Source organism: Panthera tigris, chromosome B3 (assembly GCF_018350195.1).
Source record: "Panthera tigris isolate Pti1 chromosome B3, P.tigris_Pti1_mat1.1, whole genome shotgun sequence".
NCBI lineage: Eukaryota > Metazoa > Chordata > Mammalia > Carnivora > Felidae > Panthera > Panthera tigris.
The window spans coordinates 72,396,973-72,407,279 of NC_056665.1; the positions used below are offsets into that span (position 1 = coordinate 72,396,973).

At 39.2% G+C, this 10,307-nt stretch overlaps 1 gene segment (V, D, J or C); it reads left to right on the plus strand.

Annotated features, from left to right (window-relative positions):
• Window positions 1-624, plus strand: LOC102966293. The segment is given in 2 exon segments: window positions 1-102; window positions 265-624. Coding segments are annotated over 2 exon segments (387 nt in total).
• Window positions 625-10,307: the final 9,683 nt, after the last annotated feature.

The window sequence follows — 10,307 nt, forward strand, 5'->3', positions numbered from 1 at the left end:
GCTGGAGTTGGCAATTCTAAAAGTGATTGTAATTGTAATTGGGAGGAACCATGAGGACATCCGAGGGGGCTTTCATCACGCTCTTGTGGCTGCCACTGCACTGTGAGTTGAGTGTTTATGAGAAACAGAGTAATTAGTGGATAGTCTTGAGAAGTCAAGACCGGCTTTACTCAGGTTGCCTCCAGGTAGTGGAGAAAAGGGGAATTCTGAAGCGTAATAACGCGGGAACTGCTCTCCTTTCTCTGACCTTTTCTTTCTGCACAGGGCTCAGCCGAGGAGAGAATGTGGAGCAGAGTCCTTCCACCCTGAGTGTCCAGGAGGGAAACAGCTCTGTTATCGCCTGTAGTTACTCAGACAGTGCCTCAGTCTACTTCCCTTGGTATAAGCAAGAACTTGGAAAAGGTCCCCAGCTCATTATAGACATTCGTTCAAGTGTGGCCAAAAAAGAAGACCAAAGACTCACTGTTTTACTGAATAAGACGGCCAAGCATCTGTCCTTGCACATCGCAGCCGCCCAGCCTGCAGACTCAGCTGTCTACTTCTGTGCAGCAAGTGCACATTGCGTCCCAGACACCTGCTGCCTGCACCCAAACCTGTGACTGGGCAGTCCCTGTCCTTTGACACAGAACTTCAAGTAGATCGTTTGTGCTATTGTCTGCAGGCGGAAGCTAATGTGTTAGACATTAAAGCATAACTTAAGACAACTGGGATCGAGATGACCCAGACAGGGTTAGAACATTTTGTTGAATCATTGCTGCTTATTGGATTTTTGAAGGGAGTTAGTAAGGTTTTATTTTGCAATTCAGGTTTAAAGCTGATTTACATTTGCTGTTCAGACTCCTGACATACAAACAACTTCTTGGTAAATTGTCACATTCCTGTCATGCATTAGCTTTCAACTCTTATCTTTCCAGTACTGCAGATGTTGCTTTTGTTCTGTTATAAACCATTGTGTGCTAAATATAGAAAATATGTAAAAAGCAAAGTGTGAAATTGATAATTGTGTACCCAGCTAATTTATTATCAATGTTTCATTTACTCTCTTCTTAAATTCTAATGTAACTTGGATTCTGATTTTTTCCATTCAATGTTATATCCTGAATTGAGCATTCTCCTCTAACACCTGATTTTTAATAGCTCCGTGAGAGATTTTCACAAGTCACAGTAATATTTTTAATTTTTTTCCTCTTCTGTCTTTCTGGCAATATGTGGCAATCCTTTCTGTGTGTTCTGAATATTTTCTTCTTGAGAAAATGTGAGTTAGGATTTTCTTGAGAGCCCAGTGATGGTATGTATGTTATGTATATTTGAGGAAAATTAAAAGCAGAAGTGATTTGTCAAGAATTTGAATTGAGAATTAAGACTCTTTTCAAAACTTTGTTAGTATTTTTTCACATCTACAATCATATAATTTAGAAGGGAAAGTTGTATCTTTCAATCATTATTATACAGAACAAACTTTTTTTTACATAGTTGATCATCAATAGATGTTTATTAATGGAAGAAGGAAAAGGTGAATTCTGCTATATATTTAGAATTTTTATTTAAGCTTGTGAGTAAATTAAATTTATAAGTTGACTTGTGAAAAATAAACTCCTAAAAGTCTGTATTTGGTTATTGAAGAACATAGTATTTCCTTCTGTTTATCTATGTGTTTTTCAATAAAGCTCCATTGTTTTAAGGTAAAGAAACTTACTCCTAGACATTTAATTTTTATTGTTCCTTATGATTGGAATCTTTATTCCTGGGATATGTGGGCAAAATTATTATATATATTTATCATGCACCTCACCTAAGTATTCTTCGTGGATTGCAGAAGGCATTTAGATTAACATTTATTGTAGAGATAGCTTGCTACAAATTTCCCTATCTTAGCTTCATATTTTGACTGAGTTAAGCATTACTTGTGCAGCGTTTTTAAAAGGTAATTCTTTTAGTGGGGTGCCTGGGTGGCTCTGTTGGTTGGGCGACCAACTTCAGCTCAGGTCATGATCTCATGGTCTGTGGGTTTGAGCCCTGAGTTGGGCTCTGTGCTGACAGCTCAGAGCCTGGAGCCTGCTTCGGATTCTGTGTCTCCATATCTCTCTACTCTTCCTCCCCTTGTGTTATATAAAAAATAAATAAACATTAAAAAAAAATTTAAAAAGGGAATTCTTTTAGTGTTGAAAATAGAATCAATATAAGGAAAGAATTTGCATAAATAATTATTTTCCTAATTCTCCCACCCCTGCTCAATAGCAGGCTATTTTCAAGACATCTCATATTCTTCCTAAAGATGGATACAATTGGTGATTTGGTATGGTGAGAATGATCCCTCTTGGCTGAGTTATGGTGGTCAGTTATAAGCTAACTGGTTTGTTGTTGTAGGGAAAGTCATTAGGTTAAATTAGGTTTAAAATATCTGAATAAGAAAGGTCAGTATTGTAGCCCAACACCTCAGTCAGCTTAGATTATTTGATTATATGGTTATACACTAGCTCCTGTGCAGAAGGAAGGCGACTCTTGATTGGTCTATTTCCTCCAAGTCTGATAAGGAGTCAGAGGGAAGGGCAGTTTATATTTTACTGTTTTCTTTCTTCTTAAACCAAGTTAGAAGAGAGATGGTGCAGTTACTCTTAGTTCAACTGCTTTCTCATACTTAGGCGAGAATGTATTCAACAGAAGAAAACAAAAAGCTAGTCAGAGGGCAGAGTCAGTTCATAGCTTAGATCCAGATACATTCAGGCTTTAAAACTTCATTATGGATGGTGGATCTGTTACCACTGCCTCTGGACGATGTATATCACAGGCTTTATCACAGAAATTCTTTCTGCCATTGTTCTGAAGGCCAGAAGTTGAATTTATTTCACTGGGATGATATCATGATGCTAACAAGGCTGTACCCCCTCCAGACACTCTAGGGAGACATGAGTCCTTGTCTCTTACAGCTTTGGTTGCTACCTGCATTTTTGGCCTATGACTACTTCACTCTAACCTCTGCTTCCATGGTTTCATTGATGTCTCTTTTTCCTGTCTTCAAAACTCCCATTGCTTCCTCTTAAAACTATACATGTGACTATATTTAGGTCCACATAATCCAAGATTATCTCCTCATCTGAGGATCCTTAACTTAATCACATCTTTAAGGTTTTTGTTTATTTTTTTTTTCTCCTCCATTTTCCACCTGATGTTTGTTTGTTTGTTTATTTATTTATTTATTTATTTATTTATTTATTGTCCATTATTTTGCCTCTCACAGTTGGCATGGCTGGTGCTTTCTTTTCTAAGCTGAGGAAATAATATACATCTTAGGTAGAGTGCAGTCATAAAAATAGAAGTCACATCACTTATTTTCTTTTCTCAGTGTTTTAAAATTGTATTAAAGAAATTCTATAGAAAAATGGGCTATTTTTGGATACAGTTATATCTGTGACTATTAAATTTAATACATAGTATAGATTCATCTAACCACTATACAATCATGATGCAGAACGAGTTCATCACTTCACCCAAATCCCTTGTTCTGTAACTTTTTTTAAAATTTTTTTAAATGTTTATTTATTTTTGAGAGAGAGAGAGAAAGAGCAGGTGAGGGAGAGAGAGAGAGAGAGAGAGAGAGAGAGAGAGAGAGGGAGAAACACAGAATCCAAAGCAGGCTCCAGGTTCTGAGCTGTCAGCACAGAGCCTGAGGCAGGGCTGCAACCCAAGGTCTGCGAGATCGTGACCTGAGCCAAAGTCGGAAGCTTAACTGACTGAGTCACCCAGGCACCCCAGTTCTATAACTTTCTAATCACACTCTCTGCCATCCATAAATTTTTGTACACCTGTTTGTTGTTTTATATTTTTATCTTGTAAGAATGTCATATGAATGGGAGCGGACAATACATAATCTTTTGATAACTCTGCATCTTAGTGGGAGGAAGCTCATGCCACAGGCACCTGTATGGTCTCTGCCTCTCCCACAATCTCAGTTTTTCTTATCCCTGATTTTTTTAACTTTTAAGTTATTTTATAAAAATGATGAGCTATACGCATCATTTCAAGTGTTTAGACTCTTAAAGATTTGATTCATGTTTCTAGAAAAGAAACACTATAGCCATCAAAATGGAGTGGTTTAGTGGACTGTAGGACCAACTCATCTAGTCAGGTTGAGACATGTTCTTGACAGAAGTCTAGTTGTATCTAGTCTATTCTAAATTTTTCTAACATTTAAGACAAATTTTATTGATTAAAATTCCCTTTACTTGCACTAATTGGGGTATGTTTATTGTTTGGCTTTTCAAGGAGATGACACAAAGTAACATACACAACATTTTTTTTAATCTTTGTTGCACTAACAATGGCTTTGTATAGCTGAATTATAGCATCAGGATGGGTATTGTTTCAGGTAAAGGCTTTACTCAGACAAGTTATTTTACCAGTAAGAGAACAAAGTCATGTAATTCAAAAATTGTAACGTTTATCATTAAAGTGGGAATATATTTCTAAAAGGACAAAGAAACAAAAGAATAGAAAGAAGAGCATGAGAATGAGTGGTGCCAAACATCAAAGAGAATTCTCTTCTAATGGTCTTGGATAGAGTTGTCTGCTTTATACAGTAATATGTTTCAAGTTTCTTGGGTCGGCACTCACCTCTGTGACCTGTCTGCTTCTGCTGATTCTCTCAAGAACCTCAGCTTAAGATTCCTAATATGAGCAACATTTTGCATTGTTGTCAATGAGGGATCCATAATGTCATACTAGATGGTAAACGTGTAACCAAGGATCCATTTTATGTACTTTATCTGTTGAACTGGTAATAAATAGTACCTCATAAGGTCATTTCACATGTCTCCATGGATGTCTTTCTCTGGGATTTTGTTCAGAGCTGATTAAATGAAAGGCCAGATTATAATCTGGGATGAAAGGAAGAGTGTGAAGGGTTTATTGATCGAGTTCTGTTTGTGAAGGTTGGACTATGTGTGGGTTGAGACAACTGAGCTACATGGGCTGCAGTGAGCAGTTTATGGTAAGACAGCACAGGACTTCGTGAGGGAAGGATGCAGGGCCTGAGGGCTAAGGCTAACATGTACCAGGCCACACTAGTTCCAGGGTGTCTGCTATAGTAACCCATTTCAGTTTTTTTTTTAAGTTTATGTATTTATTTTGAGAGAGAGAGAGAGACAAAGGGTAAGCAAGCAGGCAGAGAGAGGGAGAGACAAAATCCCAAGGAGGCTTAGAGCACAGAGCCTGACAGGGGGCTCGAACTCACAAACTGTGCTCATGACCTGAGCCAAGATCAAGAGCCAAACACTTAACTGACTGAGCCACACTGGTACCCCAATTTTAGTTTTAATATTCAATTTGTTGTTCCACTATAAGAGAAGATTGGGGGTGGGGGTGATAGTAGAGGTGAATTTTCTGTGTGAGGGCAAACCTTACGTAAGGCTTGTCCCAGAGAAATTTGTTCTGCTATAGAGAAATTAATGGAAATGGCACAGGTAGTACACAAAGTCCACTTGATATTTAGCTCTTTGTTTGTGATTGCTGTGATTTTCTGATGGGAGAGTGCTCAATCCATGTCATAAATGAAATGCTGTAACTAGTACACACTCATGGCTCCTGGAGGGAATGCAATTGTGTAAGTTCCTTATGGAGAATGCTTCAAACGTTTCCTTGGGACGGAATTCCAGACCATATTCCAGCTTTCCAGATTTTATGGGATTTTGTTGGTTCCAAGACACGAACAGGCACGAACAGCCCCATGTTGATCGTCCTAGAGAGTTTCCGTAGCAGTGTTTGTTTCATGTTGCAACCAATTGTCCCTTCTGTGATGCATGGTCTCTGCAGATTTTTATAAATGGTCAGTGGAGATCATTTGGCTCCACCAGGCAGCTGTCCTAGGTTTGATATATCTTGTTCTCATGGAAGCAACAAATCATCACTTTCAGTGATTCTTTAAAAATTGAGGCCAAGTTTGCAACATCTAAAATGGAATTACTGGATTTGTCTTTATGTTCAGGCAGAAGTGCTTGCATAAGAACCTTGGTCAGAAAGGTGTGTTCAGTACGATGACCTCATTTTCCCCTAGCTTCTGCAGTGTCTCTTGTATTATGAGACATTGTTCATGGCAAAAAGTTTTTGAATAGCATGAAGACATCCAGTAATTCATGTATTTGCTGTCCCTTTTAATTGGATGCATGAGAGGGTTAAGGAAAGTTAGAAAGTTAAGGCACCTCATTGTGTTTATAGTGTTTGGAAGCTGTGAAGGACATTAAAGACATACTGACGGACACTGATTACATAAGTTTTTGTAAATTGATAGGCCCTAGAGATATTCACTAGTTCAGCCACTTGAATTAAAGTTCTTGCTATGTGATTGGATTTTATAAGGGAGTCTGGAGTAGCAATTGCATGACCAGTCTGGTGTCTCTTTCAATGTTTAAGATAAGATTATTAAAAATCTATTAATTCAGAAACTTGTCTGAGAGTGTCCAAAAGATTGATCCTGGACATGGACACTTCCTGAAAGTCAGAAGCACAATCATGAGGTTCCATTCATTGAGAAATGTATTAGAGTTTAAAAATAGGAGAAGTTAATATTTCACATTTACTCAGCCAGCTGGTAGAAAAATGTTAGGTGTTTTCAGAAAGTTATAGTCTATCACTTAGAGAGCAGGATAGTTGGTACTCTATTCGGTTCCATCATATTTCATGGCGACTGCAGTAAAAATTCTGGAGATGCTTCAAACAATGTAGCTGAAGCTACAATGATTTTGAGACAAGGATGTTAAGACTTTGCTACTGTGTCAGGAGACCAACAATAATAGGCGATGGATTTTTGTTCTCTGCCATGATGTTGAGGAATATCCCTAGGACACAACTTTCCTTTTTTTTTTTTTTTTTAATTTTATGGGGAGTTGCAGAAGGAGAGAGAGACAGAGAGAGACAGAGAGCCTCAAGCAGGTTCCATGGGGAGCCTGAAGCAGGGCTCAAGCCATGAAACTGGGATCTTGACCTGAGCTGAAATCAAGATCAAGTGTTCAATAGACTGAGCCAGCCAGGAGGCCCACAACCTTACTTTTAATGTATATACCCAGAGAATGTGTATTACAATCAAATATCATATGATCAGCAGTCTTGTTGAGGTGTATGGGGTCACCTAGGGTTTATTATCTTCAGAACTGAGCATAGAAACTATCTATTGACTGTGGTTCAACTGGGGTAATCAAAAATATACATCCAAAGGTTGGATAACCTTATGACCAAACTCTGGTTTCCACTGCACTTTCTGAACAGAGCTGAGCTGTCAAACTAAACAGTGAAGAGAAGAGACCTCAGTGACAGGATATATTGTCTGAAGGCTTCAGTCTAAACTCTTCAGCAAAGAGTGACTAGATTTTTCTGCTTTTGGCCCCAACAGGGAGACATGAACAGATACTGATAGAGAAGAGAAATACTGACATAACAACAGGTAGACTGAAAGAGCTACAGTGATGTGTCTAAACACTTTGCCTTCTTATCATAACGTGATTTATTTCTACGTTAGGTGATAAAACATAGAGTGTGCATACATGATTCTTAATCTTATGTTGTTTTCATAATCCATCACAGGTAGTATTTTTAAGTGAGTGCCATCCACCCACTTTCATCACAGATGCGATGAATGAACGTATCACAGTTAAACCATCAAGCCTCATTTCAGTGTTAAATTTTACAAGTTCTTTTTCAGACAGAATTGTTTCCAAGTTAAGAGTCGCTTAATGCGAAAGGATGTTTGGGCAGTGAGACTCTCAGCTGGTACAGAGAGAAGTGTGACGTGACCCACGCAACGTGCTACCCCAGGAAACCCCTGTTTACTGTTCTGGGCGGCAGCAGCAGATACCCAGCCATCCTTCCCTCACCTGGCAGGCTCCCCTCACTGTGCCCAGCTCTGACATTGAAGTAGACATTTACCATTTACCATGAGTGGAAGATCTCAAACATGCTTCTGTCCAGCCTTCTGAAGGTGGTCATGGCTTCAAGGTAGGGTCATGTGTCTAAGTGGGGATGGGCCCTGTGAAAACGTCCCTACCCAGTTAACTAAAAACGGGAGATAGGCAGTGTCTTGTGGGTACCTTGGGAGGGAGGCATAGTGGTATACAAAAGGATTTCTTTGTGCCAAATCGCTCTAAAACCTCTGATTCCATGTTTTTTTCCTTCAGGATCCAATATTGCCCCGAAGGGAACTCAAGCCCCACCAGCAATGTTAGTGCAGGACAAGGGGGCTGTCATCCTGGAATGCACATATGACCCCAGTGATCTAAGTTATAGTCTTTGTGATACAAACAGCCCAGCAGTGGGGAGATGATTTTCCTTATTCTTCAGGATTCTTAGAATGAACAAAATGCCACAGAAGTTTGCTATTCATTCAATTTCCAGAAGATAAGAAAATCCATCCATCTTGCCATCTCAGCTTCATAGCTAGAGGACTCCCCAGTGTATTTCTCTGCACTGACGGAGTCTACAGTGAGAAGCATGTTGGAGGGAGGTACCCAAACCCCAGGGCTCTTGTTGATACATCCCTCTGCTGTAGGGCCCAATGCAGGGAGTTGCCGTCCCATACAGGAAGTGGCTAGGGCTGTGGCAGCTCAGATGTAGGGTTAGAGGGAAAACCTGACTCTAAGAAAATACCTCCCTAGGTAAGACAGATCATGCATCAAAAACATCCTGATCCCTGAAAATTTGTATTGAAATTGTTCATTGAGGGGCACCTGAGTGGCTCAGTCAGAAACATCTGACTTGGGCTCAGGTCATGATCTCATGATTCGTGTGTTGAGCCCCACATCACGCTCTCTGCTGTAAGCACAGAACCTGCTTCAGATCCTCCAACTCCCTCTCTCACTGCCCCTCCCCCCCCTCACACACACACACACACACACACACACACTCTCTCTCTCCCTCTGTCAAAAATAAACATTAAAAAAAAGAAAGAAATTGTTTATTGATGACTACAAGAGCACCGTAAAGAGTTTGCCGTTTTGCCATTAGATTCAGCTAGAAGAACTGGCTAAAGAAATTTGGAAACATGTGACTCAAAAATCAGCTAAAATGTGTTTGAGTTGTTTTTTTTTTAAAGAGTTATAGATAATGACTTCCTCTTTATTTTCAAGCCAGCACCATCCACACCTATCTGGAATTCTCCCTATATATTTAAATAGAAATTTCATGCTGCTTGTCCCAAATTCCTTCCAGCACAGTTTTAAGGCAGGTTCTGACAATGTGATTTGCAAGGTGGAGGAGAAGCGAAGGGATGTGTGAACACAAAAGTTATCCAGGCCCGAGTTTCTTACTTCCCTCTGTATCTGGGAAACCATTCCCATGTTGCTCTGGGAAGCTGCTTGATGTGAATCTGTGGAGTGGCCCCAGCAAACAGCCTGAGCTAAACTTCCATCTATGTGTCTGGAGATAAATGTTTACAGGGCTACAGAAGATGTGTGCCTCTCCAAAACTTATCCTGATAATCCTGATTCCTTACCTTGTGAGGAAAAATTATTTGATTAAAGCTTGGCAGCAAACTCTAATAGAAAGCACCTTTGAGGCTAAAACTTGTTAATAGTATAGGATTAATAATTGTTGCCTAATTCACATAACAGTCACCTTATACATATAAGAGTCAACAAAACAGTGAGAGAATGAGATAAGAATCTCAGATCATTCCATAGGAATTCGACAACTTCATTTATGATGTTTCTTCTGTCTAGAATTCACACTTTTTTCCTTTTTAATGATTTTGAAAATGAGGAATACTTGGCGACTAAAATATTTGACTATAAAATAGTATGACTTTTCTACTGGAAAGCTTTTATTAAGAAGATTGTATTCCTTACAATTCATATTATTTTAGGACCAAGAAATACTGTATTTCAGTTAAAAGCTATTTGTTTATAAATTTTGTTTAAGATTATTTAGTGAGTGCTTAAAAAAGGACAGTGGGTATTCTAAATATTGGGTTACAATGCTGAAAAACACAGAAGCACTCAGTAATGAGTTGACTTCTTATAACTTTCTATATATTCAACCTCAACCCTTTTCTGGGGGTCAGTGGATTATAGGCTGGCCCACAGTGGATATGTGAAAACATAAAGTACAGAATTAAATGCTTTAGAGACTGTTATCCTCTCAGCTACAGAAACACTCTGGGATGTTCTGTTAAAGAACTTCCACATCAGGTAGCGTCCTAAGAAGAAAGTAGACCTGGGAGGTCAGGATTGCTGCTGTTCAGATTTCCAAGTGCCACCTGAAGACTGCCATGTGCCTCATAAAGTCAGGGACAAAGACATCTTGCTGACTCTGGGAGGACCCTGGCC